This window comes from Xyrauchen texanus, chromosome 2 (assembly GCF_025860055.1).
Source record: "Xyrauchen texanus isolate HMW12.3.18 chromosome 2, RBS_HiC_50CHRs, whole genome shotgun sequence".
Lineage (NCBI taxonomy): Eukaryota > Metazoa > Chordata > Actinopteri > Cypriniformes > Catostomidae > Xyrauchen > Xyrauchen texanus.
The window spans coordinates 37,325,659-37,353,593 of NC_068277.1; the positions used below are offsets into that span (position 1 = coordinate 37,325,659).

The 27,935-nt window shown below is 38.2% G+C and overlaps 2 protein-coding genes across 12 annotated transcripts in view; one reads left to right on the forward strand and one right to left on the reverse strand.

Annotated features, from left to right (window-relative positions):
* Positions 1-3,403: 3,403 nt before the first annotated feature.
* Positions 3,404-8,600, forward strand: nudt19 (nudix (nucleoside diphosphate linked moiety X)-type motif 19). Its single transcript, XM_052141795.1, has 3 exons — positions 3,404-4,290; positions 5,225-5,432; positions 5,631-8,600. Exons 1-3 carry the CDS (start codon positions 3,508-3,510, stop codon positions 5,861-5,863), a joined length of 1,224 nt encoding a protein of 407 aa, XP_051997755.1. The 5' UTR covers positions 3,404-3,507; the 3' UTR covers positions 5,864-8,600.
* Positions 8,454-27,935, reverse strand: part of celf1 (cugbp, Elav-like family member 1) — a 43,922-nt gene continuing 24,440 nt past the window's right edge. For 3 of the 11 annotated variants that reach the window (XM_052141724.1, XM_052141732.1, XM_052141761.1), the window contains 13 exons: positions 27,650-27,837; positions 26,127-26,209; positions 25,821-25,869; positions 25,580-25,714; positions 20,241-20,320; positions 19,565-19,726; positions 18,179-18,248; positions 16,787-16,957; positions 15,060-15,176; positions 14,681-14,869; positions 14,453-14,473; positions 12,130-12,273; positions 10,196-12,034 (listed from right to left, as the gene is read on the reverse strand). In XM_052141724.1, coding sequence (XP_051997684.1) covers positions 11,907-12,034; positions 12,130-12,273; positions 14,453-14,473; positions 14,681-14,869; positions 15,060-15,176; positions 16,787-16,957; positions 18,179-18,248; positions 19,565-19,726; positions 20,241-20,320; positions 25,580-25,714; positions 25,821-25,869; positions 26,127-26,209; positions 27,650-27,837 — 1,537 coding nt within the window. In that variant the 3' untranslated portion in view covers positions 10,196-11,906. Of the gene's footprint in view, positions 8,600-10,195; positions 12,035-12,129; positions 12,274-14,452; positions 14,474-14,680; positions 14,870-15,059; positions 15,177-16,786; positions 16,958-18,178; positions 18,249-19,564; positions 19,727-20,240; positions 20,321-25,579; positions 25,715-25,820; positions 25,870-26,126; positions 26,210-27,649; positions 27,838-27,935 lie in introns of those variants that run through there. The other 8 variants (XM_052141748.1, XM_052141771.1, XM_052141769.1 and 5 more) reach the window with 5 other exon arrangements.

Below are 27,935 nucleotides of genomic sequence, written 5' to 3' on the forward strand. Positions count from 1 at the left end.
ATTAGGTGATGTCATCCTTAATCTCAACAAACAAATTTCTTATTTCCTTGCAATCATCTTTATCCCTTAAAAGGTCTGCATTAAACTTCCAATAGTCTTTTCTAGGGTTATTTCTTATTGCTGAAGTCAAGATTAATGAAATAAAACAGTGATCTTTCAATGGTGCACAGGAAATTGAAACATCAGTGATATCTTCAGAGAATCTGTCAGTAATAAGCCAAAAATCTATCCGTGATTTAGAGGGTCCATTAGGCCTGACCCATGAAAACTGACTGAGATTAGGATACTTCACTCTCCAAATATCTTTAAGGGAATTTGTCCTGCAGAACTCCTGAATAATGTTATTAAAAGGGTGATTAGTATAACTAGAAGGATATCTATCCAGCTATTCATCAGGTGCCAAATTAAAATCACCTCCAATTATTATTATTTTTAATTAAATTTAGTTTTAAAAAGTGTGATAACATCAGTAATATTTGAAAATAAAATCTTGTTTTGTATTATAGCCATAAACATTAACTAAAAGAAGAAAAATACCTTCAATATTAACCACCACAGCAAGCCAATGCCCATTAAGATCACCCTGAAAGTCACAACATTCCCAGGACAGTTGTTAAGGCATATGGCGACACCTGCTGACCGATTGGAGCCATGACTAAACAAAATTATATCTTCCCACTGCGTTTTCCAAAAAGCAGCGTCCTCTTCCTATGGAATGATATTCCGGACATTATTCAAAAGGAATTGCAAATTTGTGGACGCATAAAATGTGACATAATCCAAACGCAATTGCAAATCGCGAATTACCGATTGCATTTTCGTTTAACGAACGCACAGTGACTGCCAGATTTCAAATGGAAAAGCAAAGTCAGTTTGCAACTGTGTTTCCCATATCTTACGAGTTTTGGCCCTGTCATATTTAAATAGCAATTTCAATAACCACGTCTGCTTTTTCACTTTCTCAGCGTCGCGTATGTAGCCAGCCAAAAGTCAAATGGAATACTAATTCCCTTAGTATTTCCATTTCCGATGCCTTACACAGAAACCTGTCAATCAGGGTCAAGGGTTGGATTATGCTATGGAGCGTGTTTGTCTTGGGAAGTGACGTCACTCACAGTCGACGGTCAAGAGGTGATGCCCTGAACAGACACCGGTTTATCAAATCAAATCAAATCAAATCACTTTATTGTCACACTAACATGTACACAAGTGCAACAGTAGGTGAAATTCTTGTGTGCAGTTCTGAGCAACATAGCAGTCATGACAGTGACGAGACATATACCAATTACAGTAAACAACATACTTACACAAAACAATTTACAAATCAAATGTACACATACTTACACAACACAATAATTATATACAATGTACAGTAAACAATACACACAATATACAATACAATAAGTAGGAGTATATGAAATATATATATATATATGAAGTAGTATATTGAGGAGAATATGTTGACAGTCCAGTGTGAGATTATAGATGAATAAAGTGCAGTGCTAATTATTGATCCTGATAGACTGTGAGTGATGTCACTTCCCAAGACAAACACGCCCCATAGCATAATCCCACCCTTGACCCTGATTGACAGGTTTCTGTGTACGGCATCGGAAATGGAAATTCTAAGGGAATTAGTATTCCATTTGAGTTTTGGCTGGCTACAAACACGACGCTGAGAAAGTGAAAAAGCAGACGTGGTTATTGAAATTGCTATTTAAATATGACAGGGCCAAAACTCGTAAGATATGAGAAACACAGTTGCAAACGGACTTTGCTTTTCCATTTGAAATCTGGCAGTCACTGTGCGTTCGCTTAAACGAAAATGCAAACCGTAATGCGCGATTTGCAATTGCGTTTGGATTATGTCAAATTTTATGCGTCCACAAATTGAAAACGCAATTGCAAATACAATTTGCAATTCCTTTTGAATAATGTCCGGAATATCATTCCATACTCTTCAGTGGAGTCATTCTCTTGCAAAAAATAAAGTGTGACGTCATTACGAGGTGAACCATTGGTAGCTTCTTCAATGAATACCTTAATCACACCTTCAAAGTTAACTGGATTAAGCAATTTATTAAAAAACCAACTTCTATCTGGAATATTATACCTCACTTTATCTTTTCACAAGTTGGTGGTCTTCCATTCCTTTTGCTTTGTGACTACAGAATTGCTAAACTTCCTTTAAAACTATCTAATTTTCACAAACAGATGCTTCTTTCCTGGAATTTAATCTATAAACACAATTTCTCCCCAAACAGGTGTTTTATCTGGAATAATAAGTACATTTTGTATAAATCTAAATCTTTATTTCTTATGAACTGGTTTTGTAATGATATAGTTTTTGTTAGCCAACTGTTTAACCATGAAGGTCTTATGTTGACCTATTCTGAATTTCTTTCTAAATATAATATTCCAGTTACTCCTAAAGATTTTGCTGTGGTTATGGATGCTGTTCCCTCTGGTCTAAAAATGCTTCTTAAAAATACCTGCCCTTTGCTATCTCCATACTCATTGGATCCTGCTAATACTGAAGTTGGCCGTATCTGTTTTTCTCTTTCCTATATTAAAAATAAGAATCATTGTGTACGGGCTTTGTTTCAAAGGGATATTGTCTCCAGACCTGCTGTTATATCATTTTGGAATGGTTGTGCTGATAATCTGATATGGAATAAAATCTGGAAACTTCCTCATAAATATTTAGTCACAAACAAAATCAAAGAAATTTCCTTAAACTAATTCATAAATATTACCCATGTAATCATTATCTTGTGAACAGATTTAATTGTGATATTGATACATCTTGTACATTTTGTGATTTACATGATGAAACATCTTATCATTTATTTTGGAGTTGTCCTCATTCAGTTTGTTTTTGGTCAGATTTCTGCTCCTTTATTAAGGCTCATATCATGCCCAGCTTTCAACTCTGCTTTAAAAATGTGTTATTTGGTTTTTTCCTTTATGACCAATCTTGTCATAAGGAATACTACTTAATTAATCTGCTTCTTCTGTTAGCTAAATTTAGTATTCATAAATGTAAATGTGGAGGAAACAAGCCTTTGTTTTTAATTTTGAGAGCAGAAATTCAACAATACCTAAAAACAATACTGGGTTTGAAAAATAAGAAAGCTGCAAAGTGCGTATCTATATGTAAGCATTTTCACATTTTTGTTTAACTTTTAAGTTTGTCACTGCTTTGTTTGTCTTTTTATGTTTGTTTATTCATTGTACCCCTGACTGAAATTGTAATTCTTAAAATTCAATAAAAAATAAATAAATAAATAAAATAAATAAATAAAATAAAATTCTTCAATGACTACAGCGGCGGCTTTAGGAAAGCACGCGTTCCTCCCTTGCCGTAGATGGCGCTACTTCACCAAATGCGAATAAAGTTTTTTTCTGTGTTGTCCTTCACCTCCTGTTATGATTAGATGAGCAGTCGAAAGTCGAAAATTGCCGTACAAAGTGCATGTAACGATGAGCATGTAAGCAAGGATCACGATGAACACGGCGTTAAAACACTGGCGGGAGGCGGCGACGGTGATCCTCGCGGCCGGGATGAGACACACTCAAAGTGTGGACTCTCTCAGAGCAGGTGTGGACACATTCACTGCACCAACCCAAACTGATCTACCGGACAAATCTGCCTTTGATTATCGCGTGCTTCTGCTGAAACGAAGCGGTAAGAGCGGGTTTATGCCCAATGCCTACGTGTTCCCCGGGGGGCTGGTGGATTCCTCCGATTTCTCCAGCGAATGGCAGGATATCTTTAAATCCTTCACCAAAGCGCCCAACTACGGGATCGGAGTTGTGAGACAGCCGCCAGAGACCAGGCCACCCATTTTTGCCACTGACAGAGCTAAACTGGGCTCTCCTTTACCGGGAGATGTGGCCTTCAGGATATGTGCTGTGAGAGAGACGTTTGAGGAGTCCGGTGTGCTCCTGGTTGTTCCCAAACACGAGGAAAACACTATCCATGTGCACACAACTGAGGAAAATGACTGGGACACCCAACCCACCCTGACCAGACTGAGCGGACCGTGGGACGAAGACGTGCTGTCTAGGTGGAGGTCTCTGGTTATTGATAACTCGGCGAATTTTATTAAGATGTGCAAGGAGCTGCAGTGTCTGCCCAACATCTGGGCTCTGCGCGAGTGGGGCAACTGGCTGACCCCCACAGGCGTGTACGACAAACAACGGAGGTATGACACCGCCTTTTACATCTGCTGCCTGCTGGACACACCGCATACTCTTGAAGACGAGAAAGAAATTGTGCACTTTAAGGTGAGATTTGTTTTCATATAAATTATTTTTGATACGGTATCGCCCATCCCTTAGGCGTGTTTTCGACTTGAACATCTCGATTTACCAATCCGCGAGATTTGCCGGTTGCACCAGTCACGGAAGATCACGCGATGTTTGCAGACGAAATGTGACGGATGCTTGAATTTTACACAGAACAATCCGAAACATTATTCATTTAAAAGGTTTATGTGCTGCTTAATACAGTGCCTGTTGGTGTACAAGAAGTACAATAAAAGCCGGTATTATTTTAATGCCAACCAAGGATGAGTCCATATTTTTAACAATTGAACAAAATAAATTAACATAATATTACTAGACAACCATAATATAACATGTCCATGTTATAAAAATTGCGGGAAAAATTCTAACCAACACACACTTCCAATCGGTCTGTGCACCCTAATCAGACAAACCTGAGGAAACTACTCGTGGTCTTGATTACTTGAAAAATGTAAGGGCAGGTGTGTTTGATTAGGGTTGGAGCTAAACTCTGCAGGACAGTGGCCCTCCAGGAGCTGGGTTCCCCACCCCTGCCCTAACCCCTACAGTGTGTGGAAATATTGCCCTCTTTTGGAGTTGGCCCAACCCCGTTTTGAAGTAACTCTACCCCTTCAGGATTTACCCCACTCTATTTTGGAGTTTCTGTCCCTTTTGAGAAGGATATAGCTGACGCGCAGAGCTCCGAACCACCAGCAAAGACATACAGAGCCCCTAACTTAACCCCTTTTCTAATCTTAACCATGTGTGGAAGTGACACCCCCTTTTGGAGTTGGCGCGAACCTCTTTTGGACATCTCCAGGCTGCAGCTACACCTACCTGCACCTTCTAGCCATAAGTGATGTTACGCAAGCCTTCGCCATTGTAAAACTGATGCTTGTCTGTAGGGAAATAACACATCCGCTCCATCTTGCAGTGGTCTACTCCCTCAGAGGTGCTGCACAGCTATAAATCAAGGGAAATGTGGATAGCTCCACCTCAGTTCTACGACCTTGGACGAATCTGCCGATTTCCAGCACTGGGAGATCTCCATCGCTTTGCCTGTAAGAGGTCTCTGGAGGGCTGTGAGCAGTGGCTGCCTATTCGCCTGTTGTCTACTGATGGCTATATATCTGTTCTACCAGGTAATTCTTTAGATAAATTAATATAGAGGTTTCTGTGTTGTGTTGCTACTTGATGGCAATGACTGTGGAACTTTAATCGTTTATCAAGGATACCTGAACCTTTATCAACAACACCTGAAGTCAATTCACTGACAACTAAGAGTATGAATTGCATGATTTAATAAAAGTAGCTATTTATCTTGTCATCTTGATACTCAGGTGATGCTCAATACCCTGAGAATGTGGACTTTTCTGGAAAGAGTGGTGGCACTGTGAGAAGTGAGAAAAGTCTTGAAGATCTCCAGAGGGACAGCTCAAACCTGCACCGTATTGTCTTCCAGGATCTATATACAATATCTGTCCGCATGAACATCACCCCCAAGTACAACCATGTGCCTCCCCTCTGCAGTGCACCTGTGGATGGCCAATCTAAAAACATTAGTAAACTCTGACCCTTACCAGTCAGTGGCAGGACTGATGCACAGATGGTTTTCAAGGTCTTCATTGGTTTTTGAGTTAGTTCCAATTTAAGAGATACTGATGTGTCCCTAGACTTGCAGTATGCACTATTTAAGATGACACCTATATTATATCAAATTATTTTTTTAGATAAGCTAAAGAACAAGCCATGTTGATGTATAGATGGTTTATTTGCTTCATTGCAGCCCATAGATGATAAATGGCAAACAGAGATAAAGTGGTTTATTGTATGTATCGAGAGTACGCCATATTGGTTCAACTGCACCCACTTCTCTGTATGCAAGTAACGATCAGTAAAGCTTGCAACATTAAACAACTGTGCTTTAAAAGGATTGGTTTATGTGGTTCTTTTCATGTATTTGGTTAACTGGAAAACCTATATATAATATATACCGGTATATAAAAAATACACTTCACTTGTAATACTAAACATCATTCATTTCCATGAATTTTGAACTTGCATGGTAATACAGTACACAATAATTTAAAGACTCTACAATGAGTAGAAATGTGCAGAATATTCAATAATATGAACAAACTTGTTATTAGAGTACACATATTGTACAGTTGTTAAGTTTCTCAAATTGCACCTGGACTGCTGCACAAAGTTCAACTTTTATGAAGTAGCCTGATTTATAATTAGAGAAACATTAATGTGTCAGCAGACCAAGGAATGAGGGGATTAAATGAATTGGCAGGTTGAAAAACAAATCTCAAAACATGTTCTACAAATCTAGAAAATAAATTCAGACACAATGCATGTAAATCTTTTCAAACAGTTTAATCGTACATAAACTAAAACTACTAGACTGCTTCATGGGTGTCCACTTGGCTATATTTCTCTAGAGACCATAGTGTGAAATCCTCAACCAACCTCATAACACACACTTGAAATAAACCAACAGGAAACATTCAGAGCACATGGTTTCAGACATCTTTGCATCTAATTCTGCACTCTCTATACTTCCAATGAAAACCAAACACACACACACGCACAAAAAAAAAAAAATCCTTTAAAATAATCTTTTATTTCAGTTAAAGGCTGTTTTGTGTAGTTTATTTTTTGGCTATTTTGTACAGGCTGATGTTTGGTGATTGTGTTACGGTCTACAACATGCTCTACTTATTGGGATTTACAATGTGAAACAGAACATTTGAAGTAGAAAAAAAAAAATCTGTACAAATCTAAATACAATCACTCTGTACCAATAATGACAAACATCCCACAGGAAATATTCTCAAGAGTACAATTAAACTCACAAAACAGCAGCATAAAATCTAGACAGAAAATGTCAACCACCTCAACCCCAATTTATATAAGTGTCAGCATTAAAAAAAGAAAAAAAGATAAAGGGGACATGGGGGAAAAAAACAATCTCAAATTTAGCTCTTCATGCATGGAGACATGCACATGATGGATACCAAACTAAAGGCTTTAGGTGGGGCTAAGCTGCAGTTGTCACAACTTGTATACAGATGTCAGAAGGAGGGGAAAAATGCAAAAGAATGCTTGCAAGCCATGTGTAAAATAGACTTCCTGTTCGGCTGTAACAAATCCCCATTAACTGAACAATACATCTTAAGAGCATATGTTTTTGCTGCAGTAGGCACGATCATTTATATTTAAATCAAAGATGGGACTCATTTGTAAACCACTTCTATTCTTATAACATTAATATATCTTTAAAAGCTCACTTTAAACCATACTAAATCACATTAAACTTAGACCAATATTATTGTAGCCGGGGTTTTAAGCATGATCTGAAACATACTGAAAATGTAACCAACAGCAGCATGCAAAACTTTTGGCACCTCTTTATTTATCTTGACTTTTTGAAACAGAACTAAATCACATTTTGCTGAGGATTTCAGTGCACTTCTATATATATTTAAAAAAACACACAAAAAAAAAAAAAACACATGCATGCTTACTATTTACCTGTGACAAGAAATTGAACTGCTCATTCTCTGCATTTTTATTATAATTTCAGACTAATCCTGATTTTCACACAATAAGGAAATGTGCCCGTGTTGGCTCGACACACAAAAAAGGCAATTAAAGTGTCTATTGTAATGTCACTCTGTTAATAGAAACTCCCAAAAATTACATTATGCAAACTAACCTAACACAAAATTACAAAGTTTATCCTCAATGTCAGCAAAATGTGACGATAAACATCCTCTAAGAGGTTTAGAACACGTGAGAAAGAAAGGGAAACACCCACACTTGAACACACTAAAGTGATTTTATAAACTTGAATGGCTGCTTTGAAAAGCCAACAAAATCAAAAAAGGAGTACAATTTGAAGCGCTAGGAAGACTGCTTTAAAACAATAAAAATTTATAAAGGAATTGAGAAATTTAACTATGAAAATTAAAAGCTTCTGCAAAAATCTAGTGGTTATGTTTGAACGTTCTAGAAAAACTAGAACTAGAACATCAAAAGACTCTTTGCTCAGAACATTTTCACGAAACTTTACACTTGTTAGCAGTCTTTCTAACGCTCCCAATTGGCAGCACAAATGACAGAAATTAACATCACACAAAGAAACAAACATAAGTAATCAACAAGCGTCAAAAGTTAACAAAAAAGGTCAAGTGTGAAATTTCAAGCGTCAGAGAAGCGAAGAGGACAATGGACTGGACGATGAACTTTTGACGCCACATCGACATGCTAGGCAAACGATGACAAACGGGCACGAAGATATCTAGAATAAAACAAAGAACGAATAACAAACCTAGGTTAAAGCACAACGGAAAAAGGAGAGGGGATGAAAAAGAAACTCATGAATGATTATTTTTGCCAGGGGGTGCACACATCATCTAAACACATAACGTTGAATGCAACACAGGAAACAATGAAAAAAAGTGGGAATAAAGAGGGAAGGGTAAGCAACATGCCAACAATAGTGAACAAAGGGGAATAACATTAAACACCAAGAGACAACACAGTCTGCCTACTACAGCTAGAACAACAGCTGACGTTCCACAGATGACGATTCCTCGACAGCAAAGTTATCAGCAACATCTCATTTGAAAGTAAACACATTACGCTCCTTAAATGTTAAACACCACACTGCCACATTTTAATTTGTGATCAAGGGTAAAAAACTAAACAAAAAAGAGAAACAGAAAAAGAAAATTGTGCTTCAGCTCTTTCAAGGAGTCATTTTATTTTGTGCTTCAACTTTGAATTGTGTGGGACTACGGAATAATGCATATTTAGAGCAATTACTCACACAAAACACCCGCCCACAGGTTATACAAATGGTTACAATTGAAGTAAATTTAACTCTGAAGGACAAGAACTGGATAAGCATGATGTGACAAAGTGAGCAGAGTATTATTAAATGTGTACAGTAATGTAAGACTTGATGTGTTTGGCACAAAACTACTAAGTGAGCTCTTTTAAGGCGCACATATCAGCAGATTGTCATTCTGCTCTTGTTAAAATGTAACAAGACTATGAAGAGATTCTGCCTAACAAACAAAAATCCCAGCCTATAACAAGTTCACACAAATCTTTGGATTTTTCAAAATGGTGATCAGTGGTGCAAGGGCATCCCATGTCCCCCCCAACAGTTTATAATGCATGTATATCGTATTTATGTTAACAGAGGCACAAATCAGGGACTGGCCGTTCCCCGTACTAGCATCTAAACATTTCAAGGGGGGCTTAACACCTGGGTTCAGTCCAAAGCTTCTGTAAAATCGTATGTACCAAACTTAAAAAGGCATACAGACTGGCATATCGCAATAGTACCCAAAATCCCAGTGAGGAAGCAGATCTTATTATCGAGAAGTGTGTCCATACTTTGTGAAAGAATAGAAAGTGAGGATAACAAAATGGGCTTATTTGCAATGCATGAATGAAAATAAAAAGTACAATTGATAATACAAGTGTGTCAAACAGTGATAACAATACTGAGGTAAATTTGTCTAACAATTTTCACTTATTGGGATTCAGGTCAAATCCGATTTCAAAACCTGTTCTGAGGAAATTAAACACAAATGACTTGAGATAAAACATTTCAGCGTTCCTCACTACACATGTATATGACGTACTTAGTTTAGAGACATTAAAATGAAATGATTGAATTAGCAATAACTTAAAACTGAACTGTGGATCTGCTTCAGACTTTCACAAACACCCCAGCTACGCCTGGACAGTTCTTGATACAATTTTGACTAAACAGACAATACACTACAGCTAGCGAAAAGGGCCACACATCAGTTGTTTAAACAATCCGTGAAATGTATTCACAAAACTTCACATTAGGATTCTACAAAAACAGTGTTGAATCTTTTGAGTTTTTTTTTTTTTAATTCAGAGAAATCATTTAGGCAATATTATAAAACCTCTATAAAAATAGAAAAGGCATAATAGTTAAGTAATAAACACTATCTGGATAATGTTGTTTTCTCGATATCCATAAAAACAATCTTCTCACCTCATGAACCTGCAGGACTCCGATTGGCATTAACATTTGATTAACACTTATTTACTGCCATCAACTAATTTAAACTGCATGGAATAACTCATAAATGCACTGTATTTTAACTGGATTGAACACCTAAGGATTGCAGGGCTAGTCTCAATACACCAGCTATGAGGGCACAAGAAATTACTTCAACACTGAGAACACTCATTAAAATGTTAGGAAATAATTCTGACAATGAAGTGGCCATGAATTAAGCATTTCTGTTCTTGGCTATATCTTTTCAAAATTCACTCAATCGCTCGCTTTTTTCAAAGGATGCAAATATTGTTAAAAAGCTTCAACACCGACCTCTTGAATTGAGGCGTAGGATAATATCACATGCCCACCAAAATAAAAGCCATCTAATGATTGTGTGTTTTGAGGATGGCTCAAAAAAACTTTCGAAATGCTAGTTTAAAACCATATGTGCTAATGTGTCATTCATAATCAATTGCCGGAAACGCATTTTCAAAGGTTACAAATATTGGGTCAAAAAGGTTGATTTAGTTTGAGGCTTTAAGAAAAAAATTTAAATGAAAAATGCACTCCATCTCTTCTCAATATTCATCAGATAATGTACCAGGTGAATCTAAAAGAGTAGAATAATGGGCAAGAGTGGACAAAAGGTTTGGTCTGACAGAATGGTGAAAATGTCCTGAGTGTAAGTGTAGCATCTAGAGTGACCTACCAATACTGAATGTTTAACCACCATCTCAAAATCAACATATGATATAATAAATGTGTTTAGTGTTTTTAAAATGTGAAATAAGAATAAATTCAAACATAATGCATCATCATGATTACTGTTGTTTGCAGGCATTCCAGCAGAACATTCAACTTTAAAGAAATGTTACATTACCCTCATTGTGAAGACACAGATACATTAAAAATAAATAAATAAATTAGTGAAATAAATTAATTAAATAAATAAAAAAGGCATCCATGAAAACAGTCTAGTGGAGTGAAGCTTGAACTTCCAGATGCTTAAAACAATATTCAGGTGATTGATTACCTTTTGCACCAAATGCAGCAGACCTCCTTCGTTTTCTAAAAAGGCAGCTTTGTCGGAGGCATCAGCATTATACTGTCCAAATGTACTACAAGAGTCTAGTGTAAACACAGAAGAACATCTACAGGGGCCTGACCGTGGTGATCAACAGTCTAAAGGACTGAAAGCAGTCTAACGGGCTGGCTTTCATTATGTAACATCCTTTGACGCAAGATTTATACACAGCAAACTTGTAATATGGCACAAAAAAAGAAAGAAAAGATTTTAGGTTAAATAAAGAAAAACAAAAAACAATCATATATAAATCTGGGGAAAAAGAACCCATTTTCTCCTTGGAACAAATTCATAATGTTAACAAATTGCATGTTGTCTTTCTTTTTAAGGTTAAGAGGGAGAGAAGAAGTAGGAAAGGCAGGAGAAGTGAAAGGAGGATTAGGAGGGGTGGGGGCATACTAATTTTGCAACGTCACACTCCACTTACCAGAAAAACATTTTCAAACCAAGTCCATTTGAGAGTAAAATCACTCAGTATGGCTTGCTGTCATTTTTGGATCGTTTAAGTTGCACTTTCAGCCGCTTCATTCCAATCTGAAAACCGTTCATTGACTGAATAGCCGCCTGGGACGAAACTGGATTGTCATAACTTACAAAGCCTTAAAGAAAACAGAACCGGACTCTAGTTACTCAATGCACAGAACAAATAAAATACTAAACAAGCTAACAAGGTTTGGAGTGGGGTTCAACTTACCAAAACACTTGCTAAGGTTGGTCTGTTTGTCGATGAAGACCTTGGCAGAGATAACATTACCAAAAGGCATAAACATCTGTAACAGATCCTGATCACCAAACTCCTGTGGTAGGTGGTAGATGAACAAATTTGCTCCCTCTGGGCCTTCATAAAGAGAGAAAGAATGAGAGAAAAAGGATCACTATTAAAACATACACCACCCTCTTGTTTTTGATGAAGGCTAAACCCTCATTCTTCTTATCTAATTATTTATAAAAATCAGTTCAAGGAATATTCTGGGTTGCATACAACTTAAACCCTATCAGTTATCATAGAAAATAATTCATAGTTCAAGGAAAAATGGATACAGTAAATTACAAAAAAAATATATATTATATATATATAACTTTTTATTTTTTATTTCTCAAGGTACATAAACCTCTGGTTACACGTCACCAACGCCTGTAGGTGCAGTTTTGCACCATTAAAAAGTATTTTACTGGTGGCTAAGTCACATTCTTCTCAGGTATCATTGTGCAGCATGTTACCGGCTTCACATGGTCATAGCATGCGTTGAAAGATTGGAATTAAAACTTTGCACAGAGACTGTAAATTATTATTTTCTATGGTAATTAAGAGCTTGCCATAGATGCAGTCAGATTATCCTATTAATGAATAGTTCACCCACATATTGTCATTATGTACTCACCCTCATGATGTACCAAACTCATATGCTTTTATTTTTCCATGGAAAGCAAAAGTAATTTCAAGCGTCTCTTTTACACACCAAGACAGTTCATAGTGACCACGTCAGTCAAGCTCCAAAAAGGACTAATATGCACCAAACCAGTAGTCTATACAACTCATGCGCTATATTCCAAGTCTTCTGAAGTCACATTCATGTGAGAAATTTAAGCCGTCATTTGCAGATAATTTTCCCCTCTAGTGAGCTAGTGAAAAATTGGATCATGTGTGAGTTGAAATCCAGAACCAGGGGAAGGATTCACAAAAAAGTTCTTAAGAAAGTTAGTTCTTAGGATAAATAAGAAGTTCGTAAGAATGTTCCTAAATGCAATTCTTAAGTTCTCAAATATTTTAGGAATAAAAAGACAGGCTTTGACATTGTCAGATCAGCCTGCACATGGGGTTGCCTACAACAAATTCAATACTTCAACACTGGTAAATCATCACGATAGATTTATCTATTAATCTTTGTTCAATAGGAACACTTGAGGTTCTTGTTGAGGAAATTACTGCAGAGAAAAAGTTATCCTTGGGAAGCTTAATAATTATATCAGGTCGGGAAGAAAGAGGCAGGTAAATGTGAAAGGGTGGCGGAGGCTGTCTCCGCTGTGGTCAACGGAGACATGAACATGAGAGAGAGCTATGCAGCGCATCCATTTGAATTAGCATGATTAGTTCCCACATTAAGAAGCTATAAAACAACTTTTATTGTTTGAATTTTGTGATAACATTTGCATGGTTTACAAGCTGAAAAATACAAATAAAACAAAACCGTTTTGGTCTAAAATCACATTTCTACATTCACAGCCCATTGCAATATACGACTCAATATGATAGAACACAACACATTTGTAACAACCCAGTAAATCCATTAAACATCTAACCTTTAAGGATTTAAGACAACTGTGAGGTTGTCCTAACTTTAATATGTTATTTACAACTTTTCTGAGAATCTTAAAGGGTTAGTTCACCCAAAAATGAAAATTATCCCATAATTTACTCACCCTCAAGCAATCCTAGGTGTATATGACTTTCTCAGAGTTATATAAAAAAATATCCTGGCTCTTCCAAGCTTTATAATTGGAGTATGTGGTACGTATGGCTGAAAGCAGAAAGTCATATACACGTAGGATGGCTTGAGGGTGAGTAAATTATGGAATCATTTCATTTTTGGGTGAACTAACCCTTTAAGAAAAGAAAAAAAATCTTTTAATAAGTTTTTTCAGGAATGCAAAATATTCGTAACTTTTTTTCTTAAGTTAGAATTTAAGAAAATGGTCCTTTTATTGAACTGGTTGATCTGGTCTCGAGTCTATTTTGGAGTTGAACAGATGTGGTGACGGTGAACTGGTCTAATATGAAAAAGAGCTCCATCAAAATTCACCTTGTGTGCTCAATGGACAAAAGAACAGTATACAGGCTAAGAACAATATTAGGATGAGTAAATAATGACAGATCTTTCATTTTTTAACTATTCCTTTAAGTTGCATTTTACCCTGAATATTCCCTTGCAGAGAGCTGCTGGTATGGATCTCCACTCATTTTTAAAACTAACAGAATGTAAAAACGGACATTGTGGAGAGTGATAAGAATCTCTTACCCATGCTCTGATTGTGACTTGCTGTTGCAGCATATTTAAAACAAGAATGAATTCTTAAAGTGTTAACACTACACATATATACACACACAAACATACATTTAGAACAGCATTATGGGCCAACACATATCCTATAAGAGCTAACCCTGGAAACATGATCTTAGTCAGCCTCTGTATAAGAGCAAACTGTACTAATCTATCTGCTGACCCATTAAACTATTCAGCACTCACCTTCCTTCTGGCTCCCGGCTGCACTAACATTCTGCTGGGACAGTAAACTCTGGCTGTAGAGGCTGGGCAGAGCGGCAGCTGCATATTGCTGGATGCCAGAATAGGCTGCCTGAGTAAGAGCCTCCATGGTACTTCCAGAGCCATTAGAGAGACCCCCACCACCCAGACCACCATTCAGAGCAGCCATGCCTGCACACAGAGAAACACAGCTCAACATTCAGACCCACGATCACAAGAAACAGAAGGGAAGCCACAAAAAACTGATAAGACACAGAGAAACAGCATTTAGAGACAGATGTCATGGCAAAAACATATGGAAATGTACATCCTATTTGACTTCATACAGAAGCAAAAGCAATGAACGGTTGTGCTTCCTTACTTGCTAGGGAGCTCATGTTGAGACCTGCTCCAGCACCCGCAGCAAGAGACTGAAGAGCACCTAAAGATGCCATAGGGTTTACAGATGAACTATTACTGGAGGTGGGAGAAGAGCCTGCTGTGGAGAAGGAAAGACAACGAGAACCAGCGTGTCTTAAGATCGTCTCACAGATCTATTCACATTACACATACAGCCATGTAAAGCAAATGTTACAGAACAGCAGACCTCCATGAGAGGGGTAATATTTTTCAGCATGCAAACACTTTAACAAGACACCCATCAAATCGCATAAAGGCTTTTTATGGTCTTGAAGCAACCAATGGATACATCAAGATCTAAGGTGTACGACCTGCAACAGATACATTTATTTTAAATCCTTACAGTTGTTTTGAGTTTGCAAAAATTAGATTAAGGAATAGTTACCCCAAAAATGAAAATCTGTCATAATTTACTCACCCTCATGTTGTTCCAAAATCATTTAATTTTCCTTCTTCTTTAAAACACAAATGGAGATGTTTTAATGAATATAATGGTTTGTCTTTTCAATACAGTTGAAGTTTATAGTGCTTAATTTTAAAGCTTAAAAGGACAAATAAATATCATAAATGTAGTCTATGCAATTTGTGTGTCATATACCAAGTCTTCTGAAGACATGCAATAGGTTTGGTGAGAAACAACCTGAAATGCATAAAAATAGACCCCATCTATTTTGTTAATGCATGTTACTGGAAGGTAAATGATTCTTCCATGCATATTGTTTTATAAATATTGTTTGTCCTTGTATTCTTTAAACAAAATATAATAACTTACTCTTTCGCTGATATGACTTCTCTGCTGACATATGCAAGACTGCGTGATGACAGTTAAGTCAAGTTTTTAAGTTTTAACTCTGCCACGTCAACAGCCTATCAAGTATACATATGCAGAGATGGTGTATTTTCGTTTCCCTCCCAAAAATCATGTTCCCTACCTCAAACTACCTTGTTTAAGGGTGCCCGTGGCTTGCATTTTGAAATGGGAAGAATAACAGCAATTTTTGCGGTTGTGTTCGAAGCATATCACTCCTGAATGCTTCCAGAAGTGATCACTTCTGAATGGAATGAGAGTCTGATATGAAGTGGCTAAAGTTTTAATATTTTTGAGGTATCTTGGAACGTACAGCATGAGTAAGTGGTCTTTATGTTTAGTGTATTGTGATTCAAACTGTTGAAATATTGTGATCTTTCATCTGCAATGTACATTCACAATGGCTCCAGTCTCATAGCAAGCAAAAACCGCGAAGCGCTGTGTTTGTTTGTGGGCTGGTAATGTATTAATGTTTTCAGCACGGTGGAAAGGTGTGTCCTAGCCAGGCTGCAATGTAAACTAAAGCCTATTAGCTATTTTTAAAGGGACTAGCTGTTAGACATGTCCAGCCTCTAATTCCTTTTACAGTAGAAAATACGCCAAGGAAAAAAAACACCAAATACCAAAGAAAACTGCAATCATCAAGGAATTGAATTAATTATTTTAAGATCTAAACACAACACTAACATGTAGTAAGTTCTCATAGGGTATGGAACAACAAGAGGGTGAGAAAATTATGACAAAATATACATTTTTGGGTGAACTATTCCTTTAATAACAGTTCCCAGACACCTTACAAAGAACAGCTTATTATGCTTTACAGATGAGACTTATTCAAAGCAAAGTTTTTGGAAAGGAGGAGATTAAAAAGCAGGACAAACCCTTGTAGGCGTCCCAGGCAGATTGAGCGTGCTGTCCGGATGGCGTACCTGAGCTGGTGAGGACGCTGAGGGGGGAGCTGGAGGTGGTCAGAGCATTGCTACCTGTGGGTGTTGCCTGCGTAGCACTCGCTGCTGCTGCTAATGCAGCCAGATTCTGAATGGCATTCAGACCTACCACAGATCCACAGATTCACAGCACAATATTCAAATGCAATGATACCTTACACAGGGCTCAACAATAAGGAGGACCCACTGACCCGAGACCAGTGCGAGAGCAATTTGGCCTAGTTAACTGAACTGCCACTTGCCCAATCTGGCCAGTACTGTCTTGTAACTAAATTTTATGTTTATCTTGTAAATGTGTTTTTATGCCTTACAACCTTAAGCATTTGGATTTTTGTGATATAGTGAATATTGTGTTTACAAATTTTGCGGATTTAAACTAATTTCCATTTTATGTGGTCAGGTCATTGAAAATATTGGCAGGTCAAGTAAAAATCCAAACTACTGGCCCGACCAGGCCATCTGAAAAAATCCTTACCCTGCTTACACGATTACATAGTATCAGGATTTCAGAACAAAAACTGATTTCAGAAGATAGCTAGAAAATCTCATTCTGATACACTAGGGTTCTGATATCTAGGTTTCACATTGAAAACCTGGGACTCAAAATCGAATGTAAACCTGGAAGCAAACATTGAAAAATATAAAAGAAACCATTATCATCACTAATCCAATAAGCAAATGTGTCAATGACCATGTATGTACATTTGCAGGGTTGATGCAGAGTTTTTAAAATGACATTTAGGACTAAAGTCATTTTTTAAAGATCACACCAACTGAATATAAATGTTTTGAAGTTTAATAATCAAATTAGGCCATATTGCGATTCCTGTCTTTCCGTCCCAAAATTTTAGACCTCTTTAAATGATAATAAAGACTTTTGTTATACCATCTAAGACCATTTATGACCTTACATTTTAGAAAACCAAATTTAAGACATTAAGGACCCACGGGAACCCTGCTTTGTATGAAAGGTTACTTGTTTCCATTAAAGATGCTCTTTGGAAAACTCACATCGTGCTCTTTTACTTTTTACTCAAATTCAACTTTTCAATTTGTTATGCTGATAATAAATTTGTAAAGAAAAAAATAATTATTGAAATGAAAAAAATAAATAAGACTTTCGAACTTAACTGCATGCACACAGCACAACACATTAATCTACCAAACATTCAACCTAAAATTCACATGCAATCCCTTAAAAGTGACCATTTTTTCCACCATGGTCACTTTATGGGTATGCTGTATGATTGACAGGTTTAAAAATGCAACACTTATACATTTTCCTTTCTAAAAGGGCTGAATGAACATAGCTTGTCACACTCTCACCTGACATCGGATGGAGATTGTTGAGCGCATTTCCAGAGGATGCAGACTGTTGTAGAAGCTGCAAATAAAGCTAGACATTACATCAAAACAGAAAACAGAAAGAGTCAGGACTGCATCCAGGACTGTGATTTTCAGGAGAGAGAGAGAGAGAGAGAGAGAGAGAGAGAGAGAGAGAAATAGAGCAGAGAGAGTAGATGAGATATAAATCAGGCAACAAGGCAAACTAAAGGACAAGCAGGAGCACAAGTGGTAAATATGGAAACAAAGTAGTGAAATAATGTAAACATTCAAGGAATACAAGACATTATGAAGGGAACAAGAGTAAGGGGAGAGAAGATAGAAGGAGGTTTTCACAGCACACCCATGGAGCAGCACTAACACATTCAAACAGGGCTCCACATCTATGATGGCCTAAGCAAGTAACCAACAAATTAACTGGCACAAAGAGCTTTAGAGCAACCAATCAGATAACCAGAGGAATTTCGAGGAGCCAAATTAGAGGCAGCTAAAATAATGACCAAACAGAGACCTGTAGCCCATGTGCTCAAATACAGCAGAAAAAACACAGCAACAGGAGTCAGACTCTATACAAGACTCTTTATCAGTGTAAAACAAGCCTCTCCTGAAATTTAACCCTGAATTAAAAAAAAAAAACATTGCATCAGTACTGATGCAAATGATAATGCATTAAAGGAACAGTTCACGCAAAAATAAAAATTGTCCTAATTTACTCACCCTCATGCCATCCCAGAATATAAATCCTTGGCGATCATGATTTCAAGCTCAATCACACTTGCAAGCATCATCTAACCTAGAGCTCCACGCATGCGTCAAGCCCTAGGAAGTTTAACAGAGCTTGAAATCATGATCATGCCTAGAGACTGCAATGGCAAGTTGAACAGTGGAAAAGGAGTTATATTTTTGTCTGTTCTCACCTAAATTTGATTAGATCTCTTCAGAAGACATGGATTAAACCACTGCAATATTATGAATTACTTGTATGCAGCATTTATGTGCTTTTTGGAGCTTCACAATTTTGGTCACATTTACTTGCATTGTATGGACCTACGGAGCGGAGATATTCTTCCAAAAATCTTTGTGTTCAGCAGAAAAAAGTCATACACATCTGGCATGGCATAAGGGTGAGTAAATGATGGGAGAACTCCTTTAACATCTGCATGTTGCAATTAAAAAGTTACGGTTTGGCTGGAGCTATGCCCAGTTCTCAAATCCTAAACAGGAAGGTCTTAATTTTCTGTGCTTTTTGCATGTTTTATATACTTCTCTATAGTAGCGCAGTTTCTGCATGCACAGACTTAAGATGCAACAGGTTGCATGAAATCATGACGGTGTGGTTAATAATGCAGATGTGGCGTGTGTACTCACTGCAAGGTACTGTGGCCCCAGTGAGTTCAGTCCTGTAAGGTTTCCCCACATGGAGGCAGCATTGAGCTGTTGCATCTGTTGCAGCAGCTGCTGAGCAGTACGTTTCTGTTCTTTATCCTTCTGCGTGTCTGCAAACTTCACTACGATGGGAGAAGAGCAGCCCTAACAGATGCATGCAACAGAAATTATAATGCAGCAGGGTATAATGTTAAGAAACATCAAACAAAAAGGGAAAGAAGGCAAAGAGGACAGCAGTAAGCAACAGCTATCAGTGAACAGCATTTGCATGAGCAGTTAAAGCAGCATTTAAGTTTTAATTCACTAAAGATAATCTCTCTAGTCTAAATATTATATATATTGATTGCTGAACATTATTGAGTGGATGTCTTAAGATACATGGGTGGGGGCAAAGATAGAAAGGGCTCAACATTAAAGAAATGTTCTGTGTTCAATACAAGTCGACATCATTTGTGGCAATGTAACTTCATGACAGCTATACATTTCATAAGCACACTCTGGTTGGGAAATGATGGCATACAATGAAAAACATGGCTGAAACAATGCATAACATTACTGACAACTGACAAAAATCTCTCATATTCAGGCCATCATTAAAATAGTTGAGCTCTGCAAGAAGTTTCAAGTTGTAATGCAAAGATGGTACGAGTGTGTTTACCTCCATTGTCTGTGACTGGTGCATGGATTTGATGGCAGATTGGGCCATCTGTCTAGCAGTGAATGTGACGAAGGCACAGCCTGTGGAAACACAGTTAAGAAGCATGAAAGTAGCAGTCATTCAGGCTACAATTATTTAGAAATCCTAAACTTTAGAAAACTGTACACTAGAAGAACCTGTGTTGTGGAAATGATCATGGTGTAAAAAAAAACAACAGGGCCCATGCCAGGTCTCTTTGGAAACAGAACAGGTTTGAGGGCTAGAGTCAACATGGGTCATGTCTATCATTTAAGCAAGTCTCATGGTGAAGGGCTACAGGTTCATTGCAGCCAATTCTAAAAGAAATAGCATGGGCCTCAATATGCATTATGTTCACTTGGTTACACTTTGGCTAACCTAATGTGCTTTGGAAAATGATCATCACAGTGACTCCCTGCACCAAAGGCAAATGACAGAGATAAATTGAGAGAATAAGGGCAGGGGGAGCAAAAAAAATCCCAACTGGATGATTAAAAAGAGTGCATATATTCTCAATTTGTTGCATGCAATCATGGTTATATAACATCTGATACCCTGATCAGCTTGGGATAAAATAATTTTCATTTGGGCTGACAAGAGCAACAACTCTGATGGGTTGTATCTGCAACTACTAGTTACTCAAAATTACTTCAATAAGAACAAGCTGTGACCTTTGAGTATGTACTTCATGTTTATTAGTGTACAATGTGTAAACCCCAGAAGACAAGACACATTGTTGAAGTTAAATTCACAAGTCCTTTCAGCACTGTCACTATTCCTGCATTTATGCATGCAATTGACAACTACAGTTCAAAAACAAAATAAACAATATAAAATGTAAAAGTTATAACATATATATATATATATTTAAATATAGCTCCAAGCAGCAATACAAGGGCCAAGCACCAGCATGGCAACCACTGCACAACACTAAGCACATCCCAAAGAACACAGAAATCAAACGAAGAAAAATACCCCACAATATTTCAAGGCACCCAGGGACGGGTCTGAACCTGCAACTTTCTGTTCAACAATCCAATTAACGGTCCACTGTACTACAGAGGCACAACACTGACAGTCACCAATGGGAAATAACAGGCTGAGAATTAGCACAACCACAAATGCCAAAGACACTGACATTCCTGTGTTGCAGAAAATCATGCACAGAATGATCAGTATGGCTGGAGGCATTGTCATGCTGGAGGGTCATGTTAGAATGAGCCCGCAGGAAGGGTACCACATGAGGGAGGAGGATGTCTTCCATGTAATGCACAGTTTTGAGATTGCCTGCAATGACAATATGCTCAGTCCGATGATGCTCGCACACAGCCCCAAACCATAATGGACCCTCCACCTCCAAATCGATCCTGCTCCAGAGTACAGGCCTCGGTGCAACGCGTATTCCTTCAACGATAAACGTCAGTCCGACCATCACCCCTGGTGAGACAAAACCGAGACTCATCAGCAAAGAGCACTTTTTGCCAGTCCTGTCTGGTCCAGCGAAGGTGGGTTTGTGCCCATAGGCGATGTTGTTGCCGGTGATGTCTGGTACGGACCTGCCTTACAACAGGCCTACAAGCCCTCAGTCCAGCCTCTCTCAGCCTATTGCGGAAAGTCTGAGCACTGATGGTGGGATTGTGCGTTCCTGGTGTAACTCGGGCAGTTGTTGTTGCCATCCTGTACCTGTCCCGTAGATGTGATACTTGGATGTACCGATCCTGTGCAGGTGTTGTTACATGCGGTCTGCCACCGCGAGGATAATCAGCTGTCCTCCCTGTCTCTCTGCAGTGCTGTCTTAGGCGTCTCACAGTACGGATATTGCAATTTATTGCCCTGGCCACATCTGCAGTCCTCATGCCTCCATGCAGCATGTCTAATGCATGTTCACGCAGGCATGTCTATTGGTGTTTTTAAGAGTCAGAAGAAAGGTCTCTTTAGTGTCCTAAGTTTTTATAACAGTGACCTTATTTGCCTACCGTCTGTAAGCTGTTAGTGTCTTAACGACCATCCACAGGTGCATGTTCATTAATTGTTTATGGTTCATTGAACAAGCTTGGAAAACATTGTTTAAACACACACACACACACACACACACACCTCACCTAAAGGATTATTAGGAACACCATACTAATACTGTGTTTGACCCCCTTTCGCCTTCAGAACTGCCTTAATTCTACGTGGCATTGATTCAACAAGGTGCTGAAAGCATTCTTTAGAAATGTTGGCCCATATTGATAGGATAGCATCTTGCAGTTGATGGAGATTTGTGGGATGCACATCCAGGGCACGAAGCTCCCGTTCCACCACATCCCAAAGATGCTCTATTGGGTTGAGATCTGGTGACTGTGGGGGCCATTTTAGTACAGTGAACTCATTGTCATGTTCAAGAAACCAATTTGAAATGATTTGAGCTTTGTGACATGGTGCATTATCCTGCTGGAAGTAGCCATCAGAGGATGGGTACATGGTGGCCATAAAGAGATGGACATGGTCAGAAACAATGCTCAGGTAGGCCGTGGCATTTAAACGATGCCCAATTGGCACTAAGGGGCCTAAAGTGTGCCAAGAAAACATCCCCCACACCATTACACCACCACCACCAGCCTGCACAGTGGTAACAAGGCACGATGGATCCATGTTCTCATTCTGTTTACGCCAAATTCTGACTCTACCATCTGAATGTCTCAACAGATATCGAGACTCATCAGACCAGGCAACATTTTTCCAGTCTTCAACTGTCCAATTTTGGTGAGCTCTTGCAAACTGTAGCCTCTTTTTCCTATTTGTAGTGGAGATGAGTGGTACCTGGTGGGGTCTTCTGCTGTTGTAGCCCATCCGCCTCAAGGTTGTGCGTGTTGTGGCTTCACAAATGCTTTGCTGCATACCTCGGTTGTAACGAGTGGTTATTTCAGGCAAAGTTGCATTTCTATCAGCTTGAATCAGTCGGCCCATTCTCCTCTGACCTCTAGCATCAACAAGGCATTTTCGCCCACAGGACTGCCGCATACTGGATGTTTTTCCCTTTTCACACCATTCTTTGTAAACCCTAGAAATGGTTGTGCGTGAAAATCCCAGTAACTGAGCAGATTGTGAAATACTCAGACCGGCCCGTCTGGCACCAACAACCATGCCACGCTCAAAATTGCTTAAATCACCTTTCTTTCCCATTCTGACATTCAGTTTGGAGTTCAGGAGATTGTATTGACCAGGACCACACCCCTAAATCCATTGAAGCAACTGCCATGTGATTGGTTGATTAGATAATTGCATTCATGAGAAATTGAACATTCCTAATAATCCTTTAGGTGAGTGTATATTAAGAATTTTTCATTATAATACAATTAAAATGTTATTTTAGAATATACAATATAATACCAAGCTATAGTTCTAATAATAATTTTGCAACATTCAAATGATGGATAAAGAGCAGGCACAGAAGAGAAACTTCTTGTTCATGAACCTTTTCTGAATATCCCAATACACCTGTAGGCCCAATGTTGATGCATCCTGAGATGGTCTGAAATCATATGCAGTGTTTTGATACTAAATTCTGATTGTCTGATACTACACGGCAACTAAATACAGTTGTCAGATCACCTTTTAGTGCTTGTAAACACACAGTTCGATAAAATACGGGAGTGACAACCACATTCTACAACCGAATTAACTCCTGAAAAATGCAGGTAGTGGCAACCGCATTCTCAAAAATTCCATGTAGTGTGTACAGAACAACTCATTGTTAATGACATGATCAATGGCGCGTGTGAGAGGTGTCCATTTTCTGGTGCAAATCACACAGAGGTACAGTTCAACTAAGTAAAACACATTTTTTTAACCACTTCACAGATCTAATATTAGCAAACTATAGCTTTGGCAAGTCATTTAGGACATCTACTTTGAGCATGAAATTAGTAATTTTTCCAACAATTGTTTACAGACAGATTCTTTTACATTTACTTGACTATATAACAATTACATCTAGTCAGAAGCTTACATACACTAATTTAACTGTGCCTTTTTGCTTGACATCATGTGAAAATCAAAAGAAATCAGCCAAAAATTGTGAACTTCCACAAGTGTGGTTCATCCATGGGAGTAATTTCCAAACACCTGAAGTTACCACGTTCATCTGTGCAAACAATAGTATGAGAGTATAAAACACTATGGGACATCGCTGCCATCATACCACTCAGGAAAGAGATGCATTCTGCCTCCTAGAGATGAATGTATTTGTGCGAAAGGTGCAAATCAATCTGAGAACAACAGCAAAGGATCTTGTGAAGATGCTGGAGGAAACAGGTAGACAAGTATCTATATCCACAGTAAAATGAGTCCTATATCGACATAACCTGAAAGGCTGCACTGCAAGGAAGAAGCCACTGCTCCAAAACTGCCATAAAAAAGCCAGACTACAGTTTGCAAGTGCACATGGGGACAAAGATCTTACTTTTTGGAGAAATGTCCAAATTTGGAGACCATCGTTATGTTTGGAGGAAAAAGGGTGAGGCTTGCAAGCTGAAGAACAACATCCTGACCGTAAAGCATAGAGGTGGCAGCATCATATTGTGGGGGTGCTTTGTTGCAGGAGTGACTGGTGCACTTCACAAAATAGATGACATCATGAGGAAGGAAAATTATGTGGATATATCGAAGCAACATCTCAAGACATCAGCCAGAATGTCCAAATAGACAATCACACCAATCATACCTCCAAAGTTGTGCTTAAGGACAACAAAGTCAAGGTACTGGAGTGGCCATCACAAAGCCCTGACCTCATCCTGATAGAAGATTTGTGGGCAGAACTGAAATGTATGTGCGAGCAAGGAGACCTACAAACCTGACTCAGTTACACCAGTTCTGTCTGGAGGAATGGACCAACATTACAGCAACTTATTGTGAGAAGCTTGTAGAAGGCTACCCAATGTAAATCAATTATGTCTAGGACAAACATTTCAAAAGAAAAAATTATATTATATGGTGGTGGCGCTATAGATTATGTACTAAAGACCTCAAACTTTGTATGGGGCTATTCATGCCTACCCTTATCAGTGTGCCAAATTTCATAATTGCACTATGTAGCGTTCATAGGGCTGCCACAGACTGCCATTGGGGAAGAAGAAAACCAACAAAAACAACAGGTGCCAATATGAAATATTATGAAACTGATGTACGTTTATTCTGTTGGAGCTAAACATACAACTAAACAAAAATTTTAATTAGATCATTAGATCCTTCAGTTCCATGCTGTATCTGACATTTTCTTTGTGAAAGCGTGATATTGTGAAATTATATTGTACATGTGCTTGAAAAAAAAATCTCACCACGGCTTAGTCCGTCAGGGCCTCGGAGTATGCGGCACTCCTCAATTTGACCATAAGGAGAAAACATGAGCCTGATGTCATTCTCATTGCACTTCTTTGAAATCATTCCAATGAACAGTTTTCTGTCTTCTATGGCTGAAACACAAGAAAAGGTGTCATTACACTGCACTGCCTCAGCACACAGGTTCAACAGTCATTCTGGAAAATTAAGGAAAGACTGTTGCAAACTGAAGTCACTTACCATTGTTCTTCTCACTGTCTGCAGGCTTCATTTGAATGGGATGATGCATCTGCACAGAGAATTCCCATGTGATTTTTTTTCCTCCACCCTCATTCATTCCTCCACCCTCATTTTCATTCCTCCACCCTCATGAGAAATACACTGTTTAGGGCTTTGTAATAGTTCATCTGAGTATACTGAAACGGCTTGTCAAAATGTCAAAATCTATATGCATTTTTAAAAGCAATAAGGCCAGACCCTCTAATGACACTCATGCCGATTACTGGACTGTTAATACTGTAAAATAAATGCAGACACTTTTCTCACCCCCGGAAGAATCTTCATGTTGTGAAGGGCATTTTGTGCTTCTAACGCAGATTTACGGGTGTAATATGTGACAAAACAACAACCTGCAAACCGTGACAGAGAAAAATGCAATAAATAGACTATGAACCAAGACAACTACTTTTCACCTGAGACCATGTCTACACTGGATGTGAACAGCATACTAATATAGCAATTGTTTTGTCGAATAAAATGCTGCACAACAGAGCTTCACTGTACAAATGAAAACATTAATGGAAAAGAATCGGATTACTTGTAGCACAAGGCTGCTATGGCTAAAATCACAGTGTGCTGATTTTGAGTATACTTGTTTGTGATATTGCTTACATGTAATAATAATTGTAATAATAATAATAATAATGTATTATTATTATTATAAATAATAATAACAACATGTATTATTAAATTGATATTAGTAGTATTATTGCTATTACTTTGTCTTCAATTTCACGCATCCGTTAAACTGAGCTTTTATTTTTTGCGGAACTTTTATTTTGACTAACCTTTGAATTACTCTGGTTTGGTAGTTTTTAATAAGGTCCGCATTAGGGGCCTGGGTAGCTCAACAAGTAAAGACGCTAATTACCACACCTGGAGTCGCAAGTTCGAATCCAGGGCGTGCTGAGTGACTCCAGTCAGGTTTCCTAAGCAACCAATTGGCCCGGTTGCTAGGGTCATGTTGGGTTAACCTCCTCGTGGTCACTAGAATGTGGTTTATGCTGTTGGTGGGACTCTTTTCTGTTATACTGTGCTGCACTTGCAGATGTGTATAACTTGTAGGAATTATTAATGTTTGGAATTGTGTGAATGCTTGAACCTGCAGAACTTTGATTTCACAATGCACGTGAACTGCTCCAAAAGCACTAAAATCACGAGCCCATGCACGTACACCGAACAGCGTGTCACCCAATTATTCTGAAGCGCATAAACGGACCAGGTTTATCTGTCTTTAAATCGCAGGCTTTTGCAGTTTATTAAATCACATATGACCATATTGCCATTTTGATATTACTTTAATTTAAAATTTAATTGTGCAGCCCTGAAGAATCGTGAAATTAGTATACTGATGCGTTCTTTATGAAACGTAATGGCCAAATAAAAAGCACATTAAAATGGTCACGATATTCACAATATTGCTTAATTTTATACGGTCAGCAAAATAATCGTGATTATATTGTGAATATTCAATATATCACCCAGCTCTAACTAACAGTCCAACGGACATCCACCGAAAATAAAGTTGGTTATAGCTATTCACTTATTTTACTGTTGTGGAGGTATAGTATCGAGCTAACAACTAATTGGTTCATATTAATTGACATTCTGTGATGAAATGCAGCACTGATGTTTCTAATGTTGACAGACACAAGCCGTTACAAAACATCATCGGTCGCTTCCAGTGTAGATATGATGTTAGACCAATTTCTATGAGTTTCCAGAGTGAATAACATCAATTGTCCACAGAATTTAACAAATCTCAAGTGTGCTCACTGACTGTCAAGTACCTTTACTCTGTGGGGGGTTCTGACTCCTGTCCCGAAGAACATTGATTTCATAGACTGAACCATAGGGCTCAAACAGCTCACGTAGCTGATCCTCTGACCACATCCGGGGGATCTGACCCACAAACATCTTTATAGCATCAATGTCGGGCTGGTCTGGGTGGTCCAGAGACCCATTCATTTTCTTGGTTCTACAGAAAGAAAGACCAAGTCTATTTAGTGCTAGTGTGTCAGAACACAGGCTTCTTAGCAAAGGACATGGCCATCAACTCAAACACCATTTCACATG